Source organism: Rhinolophus sinicus, chromosome 15 (assembly GCF_057876585.1).
Source record: "Rhinolophus sinicus isolate RSI-liver-muscle chromosome 15, RSI-T2T, whole genome shotgun sequence".
Lineage (NCBI taxonomy): Eukaryota > Metazoa > Chordata > Mammalia > Chiroptera > Rhinolophidae > Rhinolophus > Rhinolophus sinicus.
Genome location: NC_142515.1, coordinates 12,479,650 through 12,506,012, shown reverse-complemented (window position 1 = coordinate 12,506,012; position 26,363 = coordinate 12,479,650). Strand labels below are relative to the sequence as shown.

The 26,363-nt window shown below is 38.7% G+C and overlaps 1 protein-coding gene across 2 annotated transcripts in view; it reads left to right on the top strand.

Moving 5' to 3' along the window:
* ATRNL1 (attractin like 1) overlaps positions 1–26,363 on the top strand; it is a 565,586-nt gene that overhangs the window by 457,696 nt on the left and 81,527 nt on the right. For both annotated transcript variants that reach the window (XM_019725236.3, XM_088791845.1), the window contains exon 28: positions 20,162–20,276. In XM_019725236.3, the coding sequence (XP_019580795.3) occupies positions 20,162–20,276 (115 nt within the window). The remainder of the gene's footprint in view (positions 1–20,161; positions 20,277–26,363) is intronic.

Below are 26,363 nucleotides of genomic sequence, written 5' to 3'. Positions count from 1 at the left end.
GATGACTTATAAACTATTTTGAGCACGAGAGTGATGTGTCACATGGCATTTGAGGGGGGAAAAATGCAGGGAAGGACCAGACCTACAGCAAAATGGTTCTCTATCCTTACAAATGTTCCCTACTCAAGGAAAACAGGAAACAAAATTGGCAGGGGCCAGAGCTGAGAGCATTAGAGGTGTTGGGAGGAGGACTGGCGATGCAGAATGTGAGGAAAAGAACAGCCCTGGCATAGGTGGGGCTTTAACAGGGAAGAGGACAAAGGTTGTCGCCAGGGAGACACACAGGTGGACAGAGAGGACATTTTAGGAACGTTTATGCTGTATCATATGATCAGTTTTACATTGATTTCCACTTTTTCAGTCTCTTCAGGAGGGTTCAATGGGCTTCCTTTTCAAAATTTGTTTTCAAAACAATTTTACAAGGTAAAGTACTGCTGTTTGCAACAAGAGCTGAGCAGCACAGTGCTTCCTGGTTTGTAGTATGGCTTTTCCCTCCTGCACCACCATATTCTTTTAAGCCAAAAAAAAAAAAAGGAGGAAAAGGAAAGATAGCCGTTCCCGAGACCCTATGTCGCCGCTGAGGAATTTCACTTCAGTAGTTGCAGGGCCAGGGAATACTTTATCCTTTCTGGTTGTGAGGAGTCGGTAAGAGCGAAAGCAGGAAAAAAGTCAACACTAGATGGCCCTAGAAGATACACTCTTAACGGTTCAGGCTCTTATCACATTGCCTTGGGAATAGTCCCTCAGGCATTTACTAACACAGTGATGCCACCTTAGCCCCACTTTTCCTATACTTGATGTGACTACTGCGCCATGATTTCAGTTACCTGGTAGGAATGCATCTTGGTCTATGCTGTGTGAAACACTTAATACAGGGACTGCCCCTGTTCTGGGGCAAATGCAGGAAGGGTTGGCTACCATTACTTTATCAGTAGACCTGCAACGTGATAATCCTTGATTACTGCAAAACTCTCCTGCCCTGAGACTGCTGAAGCCTGCAGCTCTCGCTGCATATGGGCAGTGCCTGGTATGTTGGAGGCTCTCGATACATATTTGGTGAGTGGACATACAAAGTGAACAAACAAAAGGCTTTTTAGTAAAAACTAGCTCACCTGGCCAAATGACCTAAGGATATGTAGGGATAGAGTTACAACCAGAATACATTCTTCTTTGCTCCTCATATTGTTGGAAGTGGTTGAAGAAAGATTTGAAGCGTCTCTTATTAGGAATTCAGCAAGACCAACCTTGTCATTATATGGAACAGAACACTGAGTAATAAGAAATCTGCTGTGGCTACAGTATCTTGCACATAGGCTATGCTCAATAAACATTTATTGAATGACTGCCTTGTTATGAAGACCGTGCAGCAGTAAGCGTTAGAGGTTTTAGTCTGACCATCTGCTTGAGGGATGAATTGTGATGATGATGTTTCAGACTGGGTTTGTGTTCACAAATTCCAAAAAATTCAAGTGAGATAGATGCAGACCCTCTGCCAGAAAATATTGCAGTATCTGGAAATCTATGACTTTTCAAATAAAAGGCACAGAGCAGAGGTGAGACTATTTTACACTGAGGGTTTCAAGTGGAACCAGGGGTTCTTGAAAATATACTGAAGAAGCTTCCACAATTGAACTTGTCCCCTTGGGGAACCTCGACCAAAACTTCTTGGTCATTTTTCATGAAAAACTAAATGCCTTTGGCCAGTCGTGCTAGGATGGCTTCTTGACAGTTCTTCCAATGTCAGCTGATTTCTGTCCATCCATTCTCAGTGCCTGAGTGACTTTTCCCTAGTTCATATGAAAATGTGCAGATGGAAAACGGTTCTGGATTTGCCTTCGTAATCCATGGCTGTGCGCTAACACTTAGCCTCATACTCTATCCTGTCTGTTGTACCCGTCTCCTCTCCCACATTCCTTCACAAATTGTTTTATGAAAAAATACCTAGAAAAGAAATTTTAAAAAAAATAAAGCCCCCCACCTTCCCCTTGTTTACCAAGAAACACCCCCAGATTGGTTTGTTTGTTGATGTTTGTTTGTTTCCTCTTTCTTGCTGTGGGTCAATAGCCTCTGGGGGGTTTCCCTAAGTGCCATCACTAACTGTTGGCAACGGGGAGAGAAGAAGAGTGTGAGAGACAAGGGATGCTAGTTTTTGATGCTCTCCCTTCCTCGCGCCTCTTGTCTTCGTCCTTCCTTTTGCATGGTTCCTTCAACCTCTCAGTCTTGCATCTTTCATATTCACAGTAGTGTACAGAATTGTTAGAGGAGAGAGAACCTGTGGTCTAGAATTTTTGTCAACAGATTTGTCACTATTCTTTCATAAACAGGAATAAGTACCTCATATATGAGTACCAATGGATGGACATGATAAAGTGCAGAGCTCACGTGATCTCATAAGAAAATTCTTCCAGTAGAAAGGACAGTGGGTGAGGGCGGAGTGGGGCGTGGAGAGCAAGTTCACTGGGATAGTGTGTATCTGTGTTACGACAGGCCCAGGAGTTGCTGCTGATGTGCTCACATCTTGCACCTGCCAACATTACACAGTGATTTGGTGTCCTCAGACTCAACTCTCAGAGCCTCGGTTTTGCCATTTATAACGTCTGACTAGTAAAGACTCCTCTAACCATCCCCACAGAGTACCTACAAGGGTCAAACGAGATGTGTTTCCAAGTGAGATTAAAAAATTTTGTTAACTCTTAGGAACTTAAAAAAAAAAAAAATTGTGGAGATTATCACTGAAGGAAACAGTTTAAGATTACTATCTCTACCTGCTATTAACTAAAGGCATTAAACAACTTTACAACCAATAGCAAGAAAAGCAATGGGATTAAATTCTCTGACAAATAGGAATTTCATCTTATTCATATGTTCTTCTGAGGTGATCTCAGAAAATACATTTACAGAGATTAATAGGTTCCAAGTTCCCTTTTATGAGGTAAATAAAAGGGTAAAAGCTAAAGTCATGGGAAACTTGAGGGCTTGTGGTTGCTAGAATTGGAGATTAGTTTATATTTCTGTTTTTAAAAATGTTTAGGTTCTGTGGGAACAGGGCACGGTCCATTTTAAAATAAAACCATAGTCCAGGTCAGAGAGTTGTCTGGGAGCCAGGGTAAATGAGGTAAGAGCATAGGATTTTCTCACAATTAGTTGGTGCTCCTGGCTTCTGGCCTGAGAGCCTCATCTTGGTAAGGAGTTGCCAATCACCTCTTGCTTCCACCAACCCAGCTGGGGAGATTGGTTTTTATCATCAAGAATCAGAGGACAGTGCTGAAGGAAAGATAGAAAACCTCCATTTGGAGGTTTCTTCTACATTCCCTCATAACTTGACATTCTTTTCCTTTTGTCTCATTCCTTCAAGTCTCATGGAATCTCTGGATTCTGAGCCTTGGACTTTGAATGGCCATGTGTTGGGCTTTCTCTTGTGGCATCTCTTGTCTTCTAGATGCTAGTGTGGAGAGAGGGAAAGAGCATGGGTTGAAGTCCTGGCTCTTCCACTTACCTTGAACAGGAAAGGGAAACATTAGGTACTAAAATATACGTATTATTATTATGTATATCACTTCTAAACCTCAACTGGTGTTAACCATCCTCTGACTCCCTTTACTTATGCTGTCCTTGCTTGCTTCATATCTATTCCTTCTTGGTGCTTCGTCTCTGCCTCTCATCTGACCACTGACCCTTGGCTGCCCCTGCCCCAGCTCTGACAATAACGTGAATTATAGTTTCAACATACGAAGATCTATGGTTGAGAGATGCAGTTAAGTAGCAAGGTAATTCCCTTCTAAATGGAGAATGACCATCACAAGTATTTTCATGATGCAGTATTTCATTTTAGTGAGTTTTTTTTTTTTTTAATTCTTTCAGGACATGTAAGAAAGGAGAAAAAAGGAAATTGAAATAGCAAACTAAGAATTTATGGTGTTCAATTATAATAAGCAGGCGAGTTAAAAGTATCTTTAATTAAAGGAGGAGGAAGGGGCTGAATAATAGTACAGCTGCCATATCCCTAAAGCTTACCCTATATTGCACAATATACCAAGTACTTTATAGAAGTTATTAAGTTTACTCACTGTAAAAATCCTGTGAGTTATTGGCACTACTATTATTCCTGAAGAGACTTGGGCCTAAAAATAACAGTCTTGTTGCCTAAGGTAACGTGTTCTGTATGTGGTAGACTCAGGATTCAAACTCAATTTTGCTGTTCATACTAGAGTGTGCTGAATCTAGAACCTGCCTGCGAGAGCTTCCTCGAAGCTTTTCTCGCACAAGAGGCACAGACAAGCTCGTGGGCTGTTCCATCATAAATTAGAAGATTTAGACTAAATTATAAGCATAAGTTATAGTTTAGAAAAAATGGTAAGTCAAACAGACCATTAAGGACAAAACAAAATACTAATAGCTAGCATTTATTCACTTGTGCTATGCCAGGTGACAGCTTAAATGCTTTAAAAGTATTAACTTACTTTCTCCTCAACAACAACTTGATGACATAGATATTATAATTATTGCCATTTTACAGATGGAGAAACTGAGCACAGAGTTAAGAAATGTACCCAAGTTAACACAGTAGGTGGCAGAGTTAAAATTTGTATCTAGGTAGCATTGTGTCAGAGGCTAAACGTGTAACCTCGGTCCTGTACTAACTGCACACTTCATTTTGCTCCGGTATTTAATCTATTTGAATTCTAATATAAAATGTATTGTCTTTTAAAGCTGTAGTGGAAAGATCTGCCTTCTAAGCATCAGTGCCTGCCCTTGACCACTTGTGTTTAATATCTGGGTGATTCTCGGTGGGGATGCTAGGGAGCAAATATTTCTTATGGAATGATTCTCTATGGTTGTGCCCTGCCCAACCGGGGGAGCATTCACTCATACATCATAATGGACTTGCCCGTAACTGACCATTTCTCCATCTAGAGTTAAATCAGTTGCAGTTACTGTGCTCTCAGAAGACAGCTGTCTGTTTCATCCTTCGATTCCCCACGTTTTTGTTCCCCTCCAAGAACTTGCTCCCCACGGTAGGTCTGATACTTTAGCTTATCTTACTGCCATCCATTAGAAACTACACAAAATTCCTTCTTTACCCTTTTTATTGTGTTTTAGATTACGTATTTTAAACCTTCCTGTCCCTTGAGCTGTATCAGTTTAGATTTTCTAGTGTTGGGATTATACCTGTATTTTTTTCTGAACTTTTTGACACCCACTTTCCTAAGTACTGGTATACCTGTCTGAATCCGTAACACTCAGCATCTCTCCTTTCATGACTTAATTGCCTAATTATCTCATGATTGCCTAATTAGCTCTTGATCCTCAAACTCTTCCACTTTTCTTTAGTAACTCACAGTGTCATTTAGCAAACCCCTATATTTTATTTTCCCTTTTTTTAATTTAAATTTATTGGCATGACAATGGTTAGTAAAATTACATAGGTTTCAAGTGTACAATTCTATAATACATCATCTATGTATCACATTGTGTGTTCACCACCATGCCAGTTCTCCTTCCATCACCATATATTTGACCCCATTTACCCTCTTCTACCACCCCCCTCCCCACTTACCCTCTGGTAACCACGAAAACTATTGTCTGTGGCTATGAGTTTTTGTTTCTTTATTCGTTTGTCTTGTTCCTTTGTTGCTTTCAGTTTTATTTCCCATATATTAGTGACGTCAGATGGTTCTCGACTTTTTCTGTCTGACTAATTTCACTTAGCACAATAATCTAAAGATCTATCTATGTTGTTGTAAATGGCACCATTTCATCTTTTCTTTTGGCTGCGTAGTATTCCATTGTGTCCATATACCATATCTTCTTTATCCAATCATCTATTGAAGGACACTTCGGTTGTTTCCGTGTCTTACCCACTGTAAACAAAGCTGCAATGAACATCTGAGCACGTGCTCAAACTCATCAAAGAAATGCAGAAAAAAACACAATGAGCTATCACCTCACACCAGTTAGAATAGCTGTTATCAAGAAATCCGTATATTTTCAGACTTGTCAGCCAATTGGAATGTTCCCTTCACCTTTTTGCTCTAATCAAAACCTGAAGAGCCTACTTTCCCTCAGTTCTTTCAAGTGGCATGTCCCGTACCCCTTACACCATTAGTCTTGGAAGCAGAGGTGGGCTTTTCCAGTGCCTTTGAAGCTATGCCATCTTTGCCTCCAAATAACTTGATTTTTTTATCCTATTCTCTGACCCCTACCCTCTGTACTTCTAGCTTACTAACTCTGTTAACCTTACTTCAAAAATTCTTTGAGCTCCACTGAGACCTCCAACCCATAGAGCCTACCATTTATTCAGTGGTTGGTGATCACCTCCCTCATGGTCTTAAGTTTCTCCTGGCCCTACTTTACATTTCCTTGTATATACCCTGAACAACTTTGCCTCTTTCTCACACTCTTATCACCTCTCATACTTACTCTAACCTTGGTTAAACCCAACTTGCCCAATTTCTCTCTACTCCAATCCAACACCTAAGCAGCAAAATGAGGCTAGAAAAAACAAAACCCAAGAGAGCAAAACCCGTGTTTCAACTTTATACCCCCAACTTTGACAAATCCTACATTTCCTGAGTCAGCTTGGTGTTCTTGCTGGTGCTTGAATGCACCATTCCCAGTCCTGCCTGAGGACCTTGGCCTTCAGAGCTACTTCTCCTTGGCTTCTAGATCTTCACACGTCATCACCCCTTCGCTTCACTCAGGTCATGCTTAAAGTTCACTTCCTCTGAGAGGCTGTCCCTCCTCTGAGAGGCTATGTCCTCTCTAACATAGCACTGCTCATCACTCTCAATCCCGCTTAACATGCTAGAATATATTGCTTATCACTTACTTTTCCTTGTTACTATGTTACATATATATTTTTTTTATCACCCTTTTCCCTTCTATGAATAGGAAGGTGCGATCTGTCTTGTTCACTGCTTTATGCCTAATGACTGAAACAGTCCTACACAAAGTATATGCTTTAGAAAGTATCTATAGGATGAATGAATTACTTTTGTCCAGCACTATAAATTCTAAAGGAGCATGGTCATGCTCTTGAAAGTTCTTATCACATTCCTGTTCAGTTCTGTGCAGGTCAGAACCAGTCCAGAATATCTGCTTCTTTATTCTTTTAGCCTAAGAAATGAAACTGTCGACTAGTACGTTATTAAGTTGGGTAATATGATCAGTTTCTACTTGCTTTGAACAGAATGAGATTGCCAGCAGACATGTAGCGAGTGTTAGATTTGGAATCCGTATTAGGAAAGCATCGTCCTTGTTTGTTTGTTCTTTTCCTCTAAAGAAATCTACATTGTAGTACTACCATTTTGTTACCTTATACCACATCCTAATACATTCTGTCAGCTATCAGTACTTACGGTTATGAATTCTACTCTGGTAGGTATCTTCTTGCCTTACTGTGCTAGGAGGCCATCTTTGTCTTAAATATATTGCTGGAAACATTCCCCCAAATGTAGCTGCTTTAGTTTGTAGCAGTTATTTTCACAACCAAATATGACTTAATCATGTTCTGGGTTCAAAAAATTGAGTCATCTGGCTAACTCTAGATCATATGTTGGTATTTAGCACAGTGGCCAGTAATTGCTTTTTAGTTCAACTACTCCCTTTGCCCAAGGGAGTGCCCAATAAATCATAAGTGCTCAGTTAATAACAGTTGTCATTATCAGAGAAAGGGCACATAAATTTGCAGTTTACCGAAAGAGTATGATTTAACAGGCAAAGAGAAGTAATCTTCTCTGCCATTTCTGTGGGCTCTTTATAAAACCTCAGTGATATTAATTATCTCATTCTCCATTGTGTCTGCATGCAAAATAAGGGTGACCGTTCTCAGGAAGCTTCATGACTTAACAGAAAATGAGATACATTGAGTCATTTGAAAAAAAAACATGTGAAGGGTAAGCAGTACTTACTCAGTTCTTTAGACTATTGACCTACCATGGAGTTAGCAGTGAGATCATCATTTTGCCCTCCACCCCCCCACCCCCCCGCTTTTTTTGAAGAGAAAAATCACCACCAGAGTTGCTAGGAAAATGAACAGGAAAAACATAGTCCAGAAGAGCAAGCATTCTTATGGAAAGATTAGTGATGGCAATAATACAGCAGCTTCATAAAACTCCATGAGGAACAAAGGTGTACGTGTCTAATAACCTTATTTATACCATAACATATTGTATATGAGTCTGGCCAAAGTCACTTGCTCAGCTAACAAGGACATTTTTAATTAGAATTATGAGTACTATGTTGGGGCTGAGATGTGCTGCTCAGATCCCCCTTCAGGAATGAGCCTCTCATTTTCACAGTTCACAGCTGTGTCCCTCTCCAGGAATTTTCCTCTACTGAAAGAGGCTGATTTACCCAATATTATGCCACCTCTCTGGGGACAGCCTACCTCCCTTGGAGCATCCAAAGGCTTGGCCTCTTGCCTTAACCACCTCCAAAGGACCACCCCACTCAGGCAGAGGCTTCTGTTGCAGCCACATCACAGATTAACTTCTCTCTCTGCCCATTTGTGCTTCCATCACACCACACAGATGTTGTTCCTGAGGGTACTTCCCAAGTACAAGTCTTGGAGTCTCAGAATCTGTTTCCTAGGAAACCTGACAGACAACATATACTATGTCTCTATGCTAAGACTATTTCCAATGTTATGAATGTCATGAATTTTACAGTGATCACAAAACTCCCATAACTAAGTGAATTTTCCCATTGACATTTGCCATGCTATGTGATATGTGGCTTATTTCTCAAATGAAAGTAGTTTGAATGCCCCCAAAATAGAGGCAATGCCCTGAGGGATTGGTATTAGTCACAGTTTCAGTATTATACTTCATGATCGTTCCCAAAACAACAGAAAAAGATGGCAGCCAATCAATCCTCTCTGACCATTGTGCTATAGGTCAGACTGTGACTCGGGAGACTATTATTTTCCTAGAGCAGCCGTAACAAATTACCACGAACTTAGTGGCTTAAAACAATAAAGATTTATCTTCTCACCGCTCTGAAAGTTTTGGCAGGGTTGGTTCCTTCAGGAGGCCCTGAGGGAGAATGTGTTCCATGCCTCTCTCCCAGCTTCAGGTAGTTCCCAAAAACGTTGGCATTTCTTGGCTTGTAGTTGCATCGCTCCAGTCTCTGCCTATCTCCACAAGGAATTGTCTTCTGTGTGTCACCTCTGTATGACCTCTCCTCTTTTTATAGGAACACCAGGTCCATCCTAATCCAGTATGCCTTGGTCTGAACTAATTACATCTGCAAAGGCCCTACCTATTTCTACATACGGTCACATCCTGGGTAGGCATGAACTTTTGGGGGATACTATTCAACCCACTACAGAGACCAAGTGAGGAAACAAACAAGATCTGTTTCCTTGTTGTTTCCTTTATTTGTGCTATACATCTTTCAATTAACCTGCCGTCCTTTTTAAGGAAAACACAGTGAGCCAGATGTGTGCATGGGCCATACCCATCGACAGAAGGTTCCTCAAAGGCTAACTCAATTCAATAATTAGTAGGACCAAGAGGGAGTCGGTAAAGCAGCATAAGGAAATCCAGGGGATGGATCATTGCACAGACTCTGGCCATTAATTAGTCATACTGAAAACAGATTTGAAGAGATATTTTAGTCATTTTTTATATACTTCGTTTTCTAAAGCAAGCTCTGATGAGGTAGTTGAGTTAACACAATCAAATCATTTGAGGAAAAGGCCCAAAGAAATGCAGATATATTTAGTTTGGTCACACAAGGAGCCCACCTGTCTCAGGACATAGCCGGGGAAGCAAGCCTGGACTGTGGGTTCGAGAGCCTGGGAGGGACCTGGATGACGGCATGAGGACCCCATGGTCCTGCTAACAGCATCCTTTGCCTGCTCTCCATTCTCCTGTCATCTTTTTCCTCTCCTAGTCCTCTTGATTAAAAGATTTAGGAAATTTTAATCTAGCAAATAACGGAGAGCAACCTAGTAGGCAAAGAAAGAGACTTCCCAGCCACACAGACACATAAAAGCACACGTAGGAAGCTTTTCTAAGCATGTCCATCCATAAGATAGTTTTCTCTTTGCTGTCTAAGCAGAAAGTTCTTAGTAGAATATTTATCTTTTTTAATGGCTTTTCACCCTGAACCTTCCACCATTTGTATTGATCGGCCATCATCTTCTCTACAAACTTAGAGCTTGGTTCCAACTTTAATATGCAGACTAGAATACTGGTCCAATACTTTGGAACCAAGTCTGAGGGAATGAAAAGACCCAGGAGGGAGAGATAAGAAAAGTCAGGACATATGAACCTCCCTTACTGCCCTACCACAATCTCCGAAACAAAGGAAGGGAACTATAAGGTGGAAACAAATAAAATGGCTGCTAGTCAATTGGTTTGGACTAATAAGGGTTGTATTTGCGAATTATCTGACCTAATAAACACCTACTTCTTGCCAGGCACTGTTAAATGCCTTATCCATATATTATACTTTATCCTCAAAGTAACCTTGCAAGATTAGTGTTATAAACTCGTTTTTCCATATGAAGAAACTGAGGCATAGAAAAGCCAAATGATTTGCCCACGACCCCATGAGATTTGAACCTGAGTCTGCTTCACATGCATGCAGTTAAGTCATTTGGGCCTGATGAAGTATTTTGAAACTTTACAGTAAAATTACACCCAAGCACTATTTTCAAACTTCTTGAAATTGGAAAGGCTACTCTGCCCACACACTTCAAGAGACATAGGAGGATTGTCACAAACTGTCAAGAGATGTCTGTGGTCCATGGGATTGGTGATGTAGGTCACAGCACACTGATAGCAACAGCAAAGAAGATACTGGGGAGGATGAGAAAACCTCTTGAGAAGAAAGTCACTTCAGTCTTTGCATCATTGATGGGTTTTACAGAAAAGCGTCCATGTTATCCACTGGCAGCTGCATATCTTTCAGTTGCTTTTTTCTAAAGAGACAAATAAGCAAAAAGCAAGCTGGCATTGGTGGCATAGGGAAAAAAAGAAAAGAAAAGGAATATTGCGTATTCAAACAGACATTCGCAACTCCGTGTAGCTTCAGCATATTGTGAAAACTGGGATTCGTAGTGGTATTCATGGGACAGCAAGACAATATTAAATTATGTTTAGCATATTATAGTCTGGTTGAGAAGCAAAGAAATGGGTATTAAAGAGATTTCACATTAATTTAAAAAATCCTAAAATAGCAGTCTTCATCGTTATAGGGTTAATGTTCAGCTTTCTGGGAAAACTCTATTATCCAGAATGACAAACTCTAAGAGATCCAGGTAGGTTTTACTGCATAGTAATTGCATACATGTGTTTGTAACACGTCAAATAAGCTCTTCATCCAGCATTTTGTCTATGCTTTCGTTATATAATAGGCTGTGATTGGTATAATAGTCATAGTAAAAAGTCATTTATTATGCTGGATCTATTAACATTTGATTCCTCATTAAGAATATTGCCATATCTGCACTTTTATTCTTTCTGCTGACAGTTACTTTTCACAGTGCTTCTTGATTTAGTTTTATGATTGAAGTTTCAGAAATGAGTGTTTTAATTTAATGTTCACTCAATGTAACAGCTTTGACCAATAGTTTAATAAAAGAGCATTGTGAGTCCCTAAGATTGAAAGTTTGCTGGTGTCCGTGTGAGACGATTTGCACCACATCTTGAGGAAGTTGCACAGAGACCCCCTGTGCACTTGTCAAGTGCCACCTGAACGTCTAAGCATACCTTTCTGAGCAGGAAGTGAAAATCCCAGGAATGGCCAGGAAGAGTGTGAACGGGCTGGTGAGGGACCTGGTTTTCACAGAGGACCCCAGTGTTCCCTGTGGACCCTTCTCATCCCTCTCTACCGAATATCTCCTAGGCTCTGCCCACAGTCAGCTTCTAGCCATTTTACAAAGAGCCATGTGCGTTTGCACCTCTGTGTTCCTGCTTTTCCTCCTGCCAGAAATCTCCATCCTTCCTCACTCTCCTTGTGCACTCCCGGTCATCGTCTGCAAGGTAAAGTCCTTCCCCAGGAAAGCTCCTGGTCCCTTCCCTTCCTCCCTCCACTCCCACCCCCAAAGCTGCGAGCATTGCTGTGAGCATTTAGCTCTAAGTTAGTCCTCGCTGCAGTCAGCTGGACTGGCCGGAAAGAGGCTCCCGCAGGGGAGGCATTGGGCCCTCGGAGCGGAGCCCTTCATCCCCCGCTGCCAGCAGGAGGCCAAGTACATCTACCTTTGAATTTAATTGGTCTAGCAGCTGCGTTGCTAAGGTCACAGTTTGCACTAATGACATACAGTAAATGCGTTTGGAATGGACCAGCCCGGGGAGTAAACACCATGCTCTTGATTTTCTGCCTTTTCTGCTTGTTTGTATCCATTTGCTATACATGAGCCTCTGTCATACCTTTCATACCTTTTTGCCACAAAATTAAAGATTCACCTTGTGCATAATTTAGAAAAGACAAAACGAATACCCACTTACACATGAGCTTTTTATAGAACACCACAGCCTTTGGTGCCAGGGAAAGTGCTCTGAGTAGCACACGGCCCTCATGGTGAGTCAGACTCCTTGATAAAAGCAGGGAACACACTTGGGAAAGATAGGCCAATATTCAGTGGCAGAGTGGACGTGACATATGTGGGAGATTTGGCACTTCTGTCCTGAAAGCTGAATTTCTTAATACATTTCAAGCCATTAATAGAGATTTTAAAAACACGGTCCCTGCCCTCAAGTTGCTTATTTTTGAATTGAGCATATACTTCAGATGGAACAAAAAATAGTTCTAAAGCAAAGTGGGAATTGGGCAGAATGGCATAATGATAATAGCTGATTTTTACCAAGTACTGTGTGCCACACTTTATACATATAAATATATATTGATACTAACTCCTTTGATCCTCATAATAACACCACAGGAAGGTATTGTTAGTTGCATTTTACAGACGAGAAACTTGAGGCACAGCGAGGTGAAGCAATTTGATCTAGGTCACCTTTAGATGGATGAGAGACAGGGCCGCTCCAGGCAGTGTTTGCTGAAGGTTGCTCTCTTAACCACTACATTGCACTGCCTCTCAGTGGTTACAATAGGAAACATGAGTTACACCTAATTATTGAAATAGAGTAGAGAGAGGGGGTCCTGGAGTGGCCTAGGCTGACCTGGGATGGCTTCTTGCAAGTTTTAGCCTGATCTTGCAGAAATGGTCTGTGCTGGCAAGTAGTGTAGGTGGATGGAGTGGCCTATACAAAAAAGCACAGGGTTGGGCTTACACATGATGGAAAGTCAACTGATTTGGCAGGCACATTTGTCTCTCACACTTAGCAGTGCTTTTTGAGGTCAGGAAGGTGGCCCCAATTTTGAAATTAATACATGAAGTACGTGTAGTGGTTTGGTTGCTTTCTGCACTGAGCTATCGAGAAAAGTATAGGTTGTTAAAAACATAATTATGGCAATTATTTAATAGAGAATCTATTTCAAATTTTTGAAAAATACTATCAAGAATCAATTTTTAAAGATAATCTGTTCAAAGTCACCTCCTATTAACATTCACATTTGTTAGCCAGCTCAGGGCAAAGCACGATTATGTATCTCAAAAGCGATAGTATCCTCATTTTCTGGGACCTAAGTACCTATGAAAAAATAGGTAGTGAAATTCCAACCATCGCAATCTAGCCTCCCCAAGTCAGTGCCACATCATTAAACTTACAGCAAAACCCAGTTAAACTAGATATTATACTGTAGATATCAACCTTAAAGATGTGTGTACATGAGTGTATGTGTGTGCATGTGTGTGTGTGTGTGTGTGTGTGTTTGTGTGTAGTAAGAGATTTTGAACAGAAGTTGAACATGGAGACATTCCAACAAAGCCAAACATATTTGATACTATATGAAAATTAAGTTTACAGTTGGAATATCTTTGGAACCTCAGAAGCAGCATGCTGATTCTGTGCATATTATGTTTTATTCCTTTACCTACTCCCACATGTAATACTTCATTCTCTTTGAATTTGCTTCTAACACACTTTAAGGCTGGTTTTGAGAGCGTCCATCAGTTTAATGTCTTTTATTAATACGGAGTCTCCTAGCAAGTAAAGCCAGCTAATGTATTTTTCCCTTTATCGCTTCATGAAAAGCAAATAGTAAATAAGGAAAGGCTATGATACTCGTTTTCATTTTTTTCCCACATCGAAACAAAAATCAAAGAATCTGTTTTTGCAATGTGGAGTCTTGATATGTGTTGATCCTGTGGAATCAACATACTTGATTAGCTGTGAGCCAAACCATCAGGCTGACTTCATTCAACGCTCAGTAAATTAATTCTATTTTATTAATGTGACTAAAAACTAAATTTCATATCAATATAAACATTCATTAAACTGCAAATACCAAGCCGTGCAAGCTGTTGAAAAAAGACTCATATTTATTTATAGATGGATTTTCATAAGAATAGCATTAAAAGTGTTTTAGCAGGGAAATGTTAGAGTGATGAATGTGCAGTTGTTTGCATTTTTAATGTTTCACTCATACATCAGATTAGTATTTGTGCATACTGTCAGACTTTGTTCTGTCCTTGTCAAAACACTTATTACTGCTGACAGGTATAACATATCCACATTAATCGTTAATTCCTTGATTCAATTTTCTAATTGCTTTTTTGGCATGTGATGGTGGCCATTTACTCTTATGTGATATAGTCATCATGTGGTATAATAATGTGCTTTAAAAATTAGATGTGCAATTTAAAATACCTGGACAAGAAAAAGATTACTAAGTATTGAAAATTTCAAATTTCACCGTATTTAAACAAAGTGTTCGGTATTGGTATGTCACACATTCTGAAGGGTGTCCATAAATCATAGTCACAGAATCTTAAAGACACCCTAAAAATTACCCAACCTATTTGTTTATTTTCCAATTGGGGAAATTGACTTAGGAACATGCCCAGGGTCACACAACTAGCTAGTGGCAGAACTGGTCCTAGAACTCAGGTATTCTGACCCTGGTCAGAAATGGGGCAAGTATATGCATATCATTTTTATAACTAATATCTTTAGTTGGGTTCCTACTATTAATAGCCAAGCTGAGAGAATGAGAGACTCCTTGACTTCTTAAGCTATATTTTTTAGCAGTATCGTATAGTGGTTAAGAACCAAGTTACTAGAATCCCACCGATCTAAGTTCCAGTCCTGGATTTTCCCCTCACTAGCCATGTTACCCTGAGAATATTATCTGATATCTCTGAATTTCAAATTCTTCATCTGTCTAAAAAAGAAAATAACAATAATGCATGTAAAAGGCTTAGCATAGCACTTGGTACCTAGTAACTATTCAATAGATGTTAGCTAGTAATATTGTTCAGTGTTTTATTATCCCTTTAATATCTACAATTTGGATAAAATTGAGTCATGCCTATTAGTTATCTTACCATGTGACAATTTTATTTACTCTTTCATCCACTCATTTCCTTACGATGTGCAGAATGCACTCTAGTAGATGCTATAGGTAAGGCAAAGAAAAATGCAACATGATCCCGTCTTTGGAGGAGCAGGAATGGAATAGTGACATTGTATACATAAATATATCAATACCTGTAATAAAAGATTAGGCAGGAGACATAAGTCTGCAAAAGGTGGCACAGGCACCATACTTAGGCATTTCAAAGAGAGAGGAAGTGAGTATAGGGTCAACAGAGATGAAAAAGAAACTGGACCTGCCATCATCTTGTCCCAGGGAGATGATGGCACATTTACCCAAGTGTCATTCAAGGTAGAAAATGAAGAGGGCCATAAAAGTTGTGATTAAAGAACTACAGAGGGAGAGACTAAATCCCTCAGACCAGGGAAGGCTTCCTGGATGAGTTGTCTTTGAGGGTGTATGATTTTAGGAAAGTTAGAGACCTGTAGGAAGGATTTCCTAGACAATAGGAATATTATGAGTGAATAAGGCACAGGTTGTGGAAACTCTGGGCACAGCTGTTAAACAGTGAGCACTTACATTGACTAAAGCAGAGAACTTGTGCAAAACAGAAGATGAGATTTGATGAGTGGGTAGATGCAACAGCCTGGCAACCCTGAAATGCCATTTGGGACTTCAGTTTACAACGATCCTAACGTGGCAGTGTCAGACCATTTTGGCCCATAGACATGTCCTTTGGGCAGCAAAACTTTGGAGAGTTAATGTCTTTCAAGAAATTTTGTACTTTCCAGTTCACTGCAGTACCCACTGGTTTTTATTGTATTCTAGAAGTTAAGACAGTCTTCTTGCTTATTACTGGCAGGTACATAGTGGTTAAGCATACAGACTTAGAAGATAGACTACATTGTTCCACATCCTGGTTTTATCACTTAGTAGGTCTGCAACCTTAATATGTTACTTAAATCTGTGAGCTTCAGTTGCATCGTTTGTAAAGTGGGAATGGTCCCTACCTCATGGGGTACGATTAAACCCATGTAAGCACATAGTATAGCACAAGGCACAATGTGAGCACTTACTAAATGTTAGCTATTGTTACTCACCTGCCCCTTGAAGAAATTTGAGTTCACAAACCCTACTTTGGAACTACTAAAAGTTTTTGAGGACGGAAATAACATCTTTTTTATCTTTTGAGTCCTAGAGTATTGCACTAAATCCTTCTGAAATTGTAATGATTGTTCCAAGGACATCAGATAATTCCATGAAATCATCACCTACTGGAGTTAGGGTTTTCAATGATGAGATCTAGTGTGATTTCTAGACATGAATCACTCACTGATTCACTCACTTTGAGAGGAAGGAACAAGCAAGAATCTTCCAAATATCCAGTGGTTCTTGTAGCAGTAGTTTCCCAAGATGGAGCCAATGTGGCCTCACTTTTAGAACACGTCATTATAAATTTTAAGAACTGTAATCTTGAAAATCCTTAGGAGTGTAGAAACTTTTCTGATAATTTGCATGTTTCTAACAGCTGAAAAACGGAAAGAGTTTAACATAGAATTGTTACCCCCTCAACACAAGAACTTGAAAATATGAGTGCAATAGTTTTCAAAAGACTGGAGTGAACAAAACGAGTCTTTTAAAAAAGTGCTGCATGCTTAATAAACAATGGCTGCTAATTACATAACTGTCAGTGATGTTTTCTGGCACGGTCGAACACCAGCTTCTTACAATACGACAAATATGAAAATGCCTTGAAGTAAATCACAGTTGCTGAGTGCTGTGGGCAAACAAACCCATTCCTTATCTCTTTCAAAGGCAGCCATGGAAAATGCATGATAAATTGCATACTTCAGTAAGCATGTTATGTCATTGTGAAATGATTTTGGTTCATGGTTATATATTTATCACTGACAAATATCAAGATGTCAGAAATATCATTTGTGGGGTTTTGCTATTTTCTGTTGCAAAATTCAAGTGCTAGAAAGTGTTCTTTTTCATTTTTTATTAAAAATCTTTATTGAAAGTGAGATTTGTCACAAATTCTGTGGAAATAATTTTTTTAATTATGTGAATTCCTTCCAGAAGTGTCAAAGAGCTAAGCTAGTCACTAATATTTTAAATATAATGAATAATTCACATTTTTGCTACTATCCTTTTATGAAAGTTTTATAGCCAAAAATAGACAAAGTTGTAAGCCAATTTGATTTTAAAATAGAACTATAATCTCCTTTCATATGTCTTATCAATATAAAGAAATTTCTGAAGTTTTCAGTACAGTAGCAGTAGAATTAAGAGTGAAAAAATTATTTCAAGGAAGATTTTATGGAAGTGGCTTTTATGCAACATCATTCCTTCTCCATTGTCAGGATATGTCACTACCCTGTCTTTATCTGTTGCTGCATCTCTCAAGTTTAAAGTACTAAATCATTAAGTCATTTTCCACCTGAAATGTAGTTATTCTTTTACTAATTTTTCTCTTCAGTTGGTGCTTTTGGCATCAGCATTTCCTATTTCAAACCTTTTTCTTCTATTGTTAAAAAAAGCAGAAAGGTAGCCTGGCAATAATGTCCACTGATGTCCTCTCAAATTGTGTCTTGTTTTTCTAGATTCTCTAAACCAACAACCACTGTTTCTTAACTGCTTTTTGTTTCTCTGTAGTGTTTTGTTGTAATCATGTAAGTCTTCTAATTTTTGTAATCAAATATTTTAACATGACTTTAGATATTTTGAATAGTGCCAATTATTGCACTCAGAGCTGAAAAACAACAACAACAACAACAACAACAACAACAACAAAAAACACCAACCACACACACACAAAAAAAAACCAGCAAAGAAAACCTTTCCTGATGGTAGAAATGATAGATTATTTCTTAGGTATATTAAAAGGGATTTTGGTACTTGTAATATATCACCATCATTTAAACCTAAATTCATTCTATTTTCTCTTAGTATGTTTTAACCAATTGACCTTTACATGTATTTTACATTTATTACATTAGAATAAATTTCAGTAGCTTTGAAATATGGTTCCAAACATTCATAGTATTTTTCTTTTAGCCTTGGAATATGACAAGCCTATTCTCTAAATATTTACCTCATTGGAGAATGTCTATGTACTTATGCTGATTTTGACTTAACATTTTCAAAAATAAGTCTGTTAAATTAAATGTAAGCTTTAAAGTGTAAAACCATAAATCATGTAACTTGATACAAGTATTGCAGCGTGGCCTACAGCATTTTCTCGGATGATTTTGGTGCCCTTTACTTTCAACATCATGGCCACTTTCACCTTTATATGGAAAACCCCCAAAATATATCTGTATCAGGATAATTTTAAAACATGAGATTTATGTTGCTATAAAGAAGAAAACCTTTATAACCACATAAAACCATTGTCACCAGAAATTTCAGTCAAAGTTTTACATGAAAGAGGACATATTTTATCTTTAATGCCTCATTAAACTTTCCGGAAATGGTAGTATTCTACAACATCCCAGGTGAATGACTATGTATGTCTGTATGTCTTCAGAAAAGTTCAAATGTCATCAGTAATCATTTTTTACTACGTAATCATTTTTTTTAAAAATAACTAAAGCAGTGATATGTGTTCTTCTATTTAATTTTCCCTTTATGCATACATGTTGCTTTGATATGTCAACCATATCTCACCTGCATTTTTTTTTTTAGTAAAATAGCCAAAACCACTATTTCTATGCTAAAATGATGGAGAGAGTGAGATATCAGTGGTTTCCCAGGGTGAAAAGAGGGGGGTGGGATGAATAGGTGGATGAATAGGGCAGTGAAACTACTCTGTATAACACTACAACGATATTATATGTCATTATACATTTGTCCAAACCACCAAGAGTGAACTCTAATAGAAACTGTGGACTCTGGGAGATTATGATATGTCAATGTAGGTTCATCAGTTGTGAGAAACGTCCCACTCTGGCGGGGATGTTGATAAGGGGAGGCTACTCACGTGTAGCTATATGGAAAATCTCCATACCTTTCTCTTTTGCTATGACCCTAAAACTTCTCAAAAATAAATAAAGTTTATTAAAGAAAAAAAATCAAGCTAACAATAGATCAAAGCAAAGAGTATTTTTCAATAATTATACAAATATGGGCCAATCTATAACTCCCAAAGAAAAATATCTTCTAAATGCTAATGATTACAACTACAAAAAAAATACATATCACTACAGTAAAATATTTAAACTATTTTTAAATATTAAAACTATTTAAACTATTCAAATAGTTTCAAAAAACGATTTAAAATAGTTTAAAAAAGCTATTTAAAGTATTTAAACTATTTTTTTTTTTTCTTTTATTTTTTTTTTTTTTTTATTAATTAGTTTCAGGTGCACAAGACAAAGCAAAACTTAGACATTTATCATTTATATCCCTCACACTGTGTGAACCCCCCTCCCCCCATCCACTATCCCTCTGTACGTTCCCAAAACCTCTCACCTTCCCCTTATCCCCACCCCCCTGCCCATCTAGCAACCCTCAGTTTTTCCTCCATTTTTCCAAAACTGTTTCTGATTAGTTCATTCACTTATTCTTTTCTTTAGATTCCACATATAAGTGAGATCATATGGTATTTAAACTATTTTTAAATATTTAAACTAGTTAAACTATTTAAATGCAACATGGTGTGTCCCAACCACTGCGAATATACAGTTTAGCTGACTGAAGCGTAGATAGGACAAAAGTAAAATAGTCATGTCCAATGTGCAAATTTAAAGTGAGTTTTCTTTTTCAGGGGGCGCCCAAACCAATAGCCATTGAGCCATGTGCTGGAAGCAGAGCTGCTGTTCTGACTGTGTTCCTGTGTCTGCCACGTGGGTCATCAGGTGCCCCGCCCCCTGGACAGTCAGGTAAGCTATATGAGGAGCTATCAGCAGTTAAGTCAAACATGTTCACTGAACACAAGAAATAAACAATACCACCAAATAGCACAGAAAAAATATTTACGTGGTTCTGATTTAGAGTATGGTATAATTTTATTAAGATACGAATTCTTACCCACATAGCTAGATAGCTCCATTGCTATAAATTCAAATTTTGCAGTGTTTCTTTTAGAAATACATATGGAATATGTGCGTGTGTTTGTATATAATATATGCATGTATGTACGTTCACACACACCCCTATTTGTTGTTATAATTACAACGAGAAATCTGCCTAGCAGTACAAACAATTTCGTGACCCTTTTCTCCCAGTATGTGTGTCATGTAGGATGCGAAATTACTAATTTGATTAGAAGTTTGCTTCATAAATATGGAAACAAATTAGGGAACTCACCTGCATGTTTAGCCGGGTCCGTCCGAGTGTGATAGCTTGATGCAACCATATCTGTATGTTTTACATACGTTTTTGCTGCCGGGAACCCTCTCCTTTTCCCCTGACTCTCCTTTTCCTATCTAAAAAGCATACTTTGAATTGTGGGACAACTAGATGCATCCTCTAAGGGGTCTTCTCATTGCTGTGATGTTGTCCCCATTATAAATATGCTTATGTTGAACATGTAATTAAATCACAAACTATGCTTATTTCTTTCGTTTGACATATCCTATTCCATCTGATTACAATTTCTCATTTCTCTGCCTTCTGACTGTTTGTTCTAAACAACTCTTAGTGAAATGGATGCTTTTTGAGGGAAAGGGTGATTTTAAACCTGTCTTTCTATTCAATTCCTCCTTAAGCGTAAAATAAAGTGCGAGACATCTGGCAGGTTCTCAGTAACAGTAATTGATGATGAGTTTGCCTCCCTGCTTATTTTGTCTTTTCTTGGTTCCCTAGTGAGCTTTGACCTTGTCCTTCACTTTCTTGATTTGTGTCCAGCCAGACACAAAAATGGAAGCTATACTTAAAAACTTAAGATATGCATGTAGCAGAATTCTCCCCATCTGGGGACAGAGAGTTTCCATCACCTTTAGACTCATCATTACGTTACCTGATGGTACTTTGTTGCAGGAATTTCCACCCAAAGTTCATTTGTAGGCGTTTATTCAAACAGTAAACACCCTCCACACCTTCTCATGCATTGAGGGAATGCCTCCCTCTCCTTTCTGAGCCACCAGCGTAAATGGGATGCAGTAAGTAGAATAGCTTGGCACTGGTCAGATAAGATGGATAATTATAGGTACTGTGCCCAGCTAATGGAAGTATTGTTTTAAGGCTGGGCTTATGTCCAAAACAAACACTTCGCTAATGAAAACAAGTCTGTGTGATAGACTCCAAGGTTCTTCTCGATCCCTGACAAGGTGACATACTGATGGGCAGAATGAAGGCAACTGCCAACACTCTGTCCCTTTACCCTTTGCGATCTTTTTGACTGATTTGCAAGAGCCAAGTAGCCTTGTGGCCCATTACCATTACCTCAGCTGTGTTTTATTACAGATGCATTATGATCACTAACGATAATACTATCTCAGCCGTACATAGGGCTCTACAGAGTGTTCTCCTGTTTTTCACATTTGATCCTCATGACGAGCCTCTGAGATAATATTGTAAAACTCACTTTATAAGTGAGGGAAATGAGGTATAAAAATCATCATATTTCTACATTCAGGAACAATTGGGAAATACTAGAGTATAGAGCAAAACAACAAAAATTACTTATTGCTAACATTCCAGGTAAATTTTTTTTTTCTGATGCTCTGTAGCAGAAAGCTTATTTCTCTATAATCTATAGCCATGTCTTCACAAAGCCATCCATTTGGGGGAGTATGGGAAGTGTCTACAGGATGGATACAAGTAGACAAAACCCTGAGCAAACTTAACTGTACTTTTTATAGTGCATATAGATTGAATTATGTTGAATATCTGTGTGCATTATTCAGAATGAACTTGTTTTGTTTAAAAAAAGAATACATTTTTCTAGCTATCCTTATAGGAGTAGGAAGACTCTTTGATTCTACTGTAAAATACAATCTTATCTGCTGCCTGCAGTCTACTCTGAAATACATCAAAAACATATTGATGGATAGATGGTAGGATGGATAGATGGACAGATATGTCCTAAAGCAAGTTAAGTAAATGTTAATGGTAGAATACTGTTGTTCGTTGTGAAATTCATTCCACTTGGGTAATGTTTGAAAATTTTTATAGTAAGATGAGGGAAACAAAACTAAAGTCTGAACTTCATTAGGAAAACCAAAAGGCAGTGTCTGTAGAGAGACATTTTCTAACGTAGATTTTCCCTAAACAGGAGAATTCAGACACCAATATACAAACTGACTTATTATTTTCACTCTTCATCAAGATGTTTGGTGTGTTCACAGCCAATTTTAACATCTGTGTGCCTGTGCTTATCAGAGGGTCCTGCATGTAGAAAGCAGTTCATAAATGCTTTGGAGGAGGAGGAGGATAAGAGACCTGGAAAACATGAGCTCAACCAACCCCTTCCATCTGTGAGCCTCAGTGAACAGCAATGAGCAACTGGACTGGGGTTAATTCATTGTTTCTCACATTGTCTCCTAGGAGCCTCCTCCAGTATTGGTGCAGAGTGAGAGGTTTGGGGAGCAGAGAAGGAGATGGGGGAGGAGCTTCGTGCACAGGCTCCTGATCCCACCCCCACTGTGTGAAGGCCGGGGCGCCAGGAGTCTTCTCCCCGCTCATAGGCTTTATGTCTCCAAGTGTTAGCATATCTATTCAGTGATTAATTAGCATTAATTATTAGATTAAAGGTCCTCTTGCAGTGCTTTGCCCAATCTCAAAAATTTTGATCAGGCCCTTTTTTGAAATGCAGCTTCCTAAATGTCAAGTGATGCTTTTCATCATACACTCTTCGTTACCATGAATAAGAACATTTAAGAGAAGGATGAGTTTACGGATATGGAGAAGGCGCCAGTATCTATGAGTGTGGTGGTTTTCACTCAGAAACTGAATTTCACCACTAACAAATAAGTGACTCAGAAACATTCGGGTGCTAATTTTGGTCATCTCTTTTCAGGAGCTGCTAGTTTTTTTGTTTTTTTCTTAATTTAAAGTACAGCATTGTCTTTGGACTTCATTCTCTTTCCACCCGCAAGTATTTCAGTACTACTTAGCAAGTAATAATTAGACATGGCCCTTTTAGCGTCTGTGAAATTTGTGAAGTCCCTTCCATGGCCCTTATCTTAACAGAGGTCAAAAGAAAAATTGCAGATTCATCCTTGAAATTACTCCATGCATTAATCTTTTTTTTTTTTTTCTTAATGTAATGAGTTTAGGTGTTTGTGAGCAATTTTCCTTCTAGGTGGCTTAGAAAAATAAAAGCAAAAATTATTAAATAAGTTTTTTGGCATTCCTGGAGCCAGGCTAATTAGCTTCCCTGCTTCCCAACCCCGGAAACCTGCTGCGTTATCCTGTCTGTTCTGTGAGCATACCTGTCAACCATGCCAGACGCTCTTGGGTTAATGTGGGATTTCTGCTGTTGACATATGTACACTATGCAGCCACTTTCTTTTCTGACCTCGAAGTGGTTGAAAAACTGATGTCCCCATGAAAAGTGGACACATCAAGTAACTCTGCTGCGTGACACTAACCAACCAAGCATGTCTCCAATCATCGTAAACAGCGAGGTCTCCAAGTGTTTTAGAATCACATTAAGATGAAATGTGGACAAAGCAAATAGAGCTCTTCAGAAGCATAAATTGAAAATGATAATGGTTGCTGTCATTTTGTGATGAAGGATTATGGATTGCATAGTTTATGGATTCTTACTAATAAGCAACAGATTAACTTTTCTCAGTAGCCCTAGTGCCCACTGCCGAAAGGAGCTGTGTGCTTCAACTAAAAGGAGAATTTTGCCCTGGTCTTGCCTCCTGCTTCACTGACTCTAACATTACCAAAAAGAATGCTGCTAGAAAGTCTAAGGTTTTCCGTGTTTTTTCTTTAGGCTGAGAAGTTTTGGCAGGATGACTAGATTATTTTGAAGAATCTAGAAATAATGTATGTTTACAATGATAGTCCACCCACGGTGTCATGGGTAATGATGACAAAAAGAGAACTTTGGTTTAATTAAATGAGAAGAGGTGAGAGAAAGAGAACTAGTAACTTTGAGCTTCGTATACATTCATTATATGCTTTATATGCATCACATGCTTTATATACATCTGAGCTTTATGTACATGTATGTTATGCCTTATATACATGTAGATGCTTTATATACATTCATAGGTCTAACCCTCTTAATATCTCTGAAAAGTAGCTGTTATTATCACACTTCATATTTAAAAAACAAACAAACAAAAAAACAAACTGAAACTCAGGAGACTAAATGACTTGTCCAGGGCCAGTACGGCTAGTGAGTAAGTAAACCAGAATTCAAACCCAGGGCCTCCTGGGTCCTCAGCCTGTGAGACTCTCCCTCATCACTGTGCTTCTCTGGCTAAAAGATATGGGGTACTCCAGATAGCCCTTATTCCCGAAAAGTCTTTCTATCCAGACTCAAAGAGGAAGGACTTGAAGGGTTCTGCTAAGCATTGGGCTTAAGGGGGCAAGAAGGATAGATTTATCTTTTCCGATGATTTAACTCCAGACATTTTGTGAAATGCAAACATGTGCATGGTAACTTCACATCTGCTAATGAAACTACAACTCAGCGTGTGGAGTAGCAGTGAAGGGCATGCAGTTATCGGAAAGGGATTTAAGCTTGTATGTGTGAGCAGCGGACTTGCAGTCACAAATCCTGAGCCCTGTACCTAGTTCTGCCACCAACTAGCTCTGTGACCACGGCCAAGTCCATTAGTCTCTGGGTCCTATTTCCCCATATATAAAAGATGGGATTGGGTTAGATTCCTAGGATGCATTTGCTACAGCCCTACTGTACACTTCTACTACAAATTATGCTAAGCCATAGCAGGTGGGGTAGAAAGGGCAAATAACTTGCTTCTAAGTGGTACCTTAGCTTATCTTTCCAGTTAAGAAATTATATTCCTATATGTTTCTTGTTAGTGATGAAAAATAATTAGCACCACTCCTTAACTTTTTTTAAAAATCTTAATAATTTTATTAATAAGGACTAGTTCCCAATCTTCTCAGCACGTTTGAAAGATGTGAATAGTTCATGTTACCCCCATTTTAGGAGTACAAGGAAGCTCATAGCACCAGCAAGAGGAAGGTCCCCTGAAATCTCAGAGGTGGACCAGGGACAGGCTCCAGGTTGGCCGACACTCAGTGCAGTCTTCTTCCCACTGAAGCCAGTTTTTTAAAGCTAATTTACATTTTCCAGAAGCCACTGGAGACTCTGTTGTGTTTTTTTTCCATAACTCTGCCACTGTATCTTCACACTTGTAGAAACACACCTGTTGATCTGATCTTTGCATTCTCTTTTTCAGAGGTGGCTAGAATAAGAAATAAAACTACAGAATTGTATCAAAACTTCATTATAAAAATCTGACACGTTAACTACGTTTTAACCTCAAATCCAAATATTACTTACATCCAGTATATGTGTCTTCATAAAGAAAGAAAAAGGGAGTGCTTCATGGCAAAATAAACTACAAAATTAAGCAGAGCACCCTGGGGACAACAGAGATAAGAACAAATGTCTGAGATTATTGTTAATAAATGACTCTGTGTCAAAAAGATGCCAATTAAAAAGGCTCTACACTCAACAGTAGAAAATATTTTTTTTTATCTTCTCTGCAAAATACAGTTATTGTGAACTGTCAGTTGCTACCTTTATTCATCCAAGAGATATTTTAAAATGTCTGCTAGACTGCCAGGCACTGCATATACTGCAGTGAACAAAATGGAAAGAGTTCCTGCCCTCAAAGAGATTATAGCTTATGTGGAGATAAGATATGAAACAAATAATCATGCAACTAAACCCATAATTGCAAAGTATTTTTAATGCTGTGGACAAAGAGAAGACAGTAAGTGCTATGAGGGAAGCGAAATAAAGCTGATGTACAATTGCTAAGCATCATATCTTTCTATAGTAGTAACAAAATGATACACTTAGTCATTCAAAT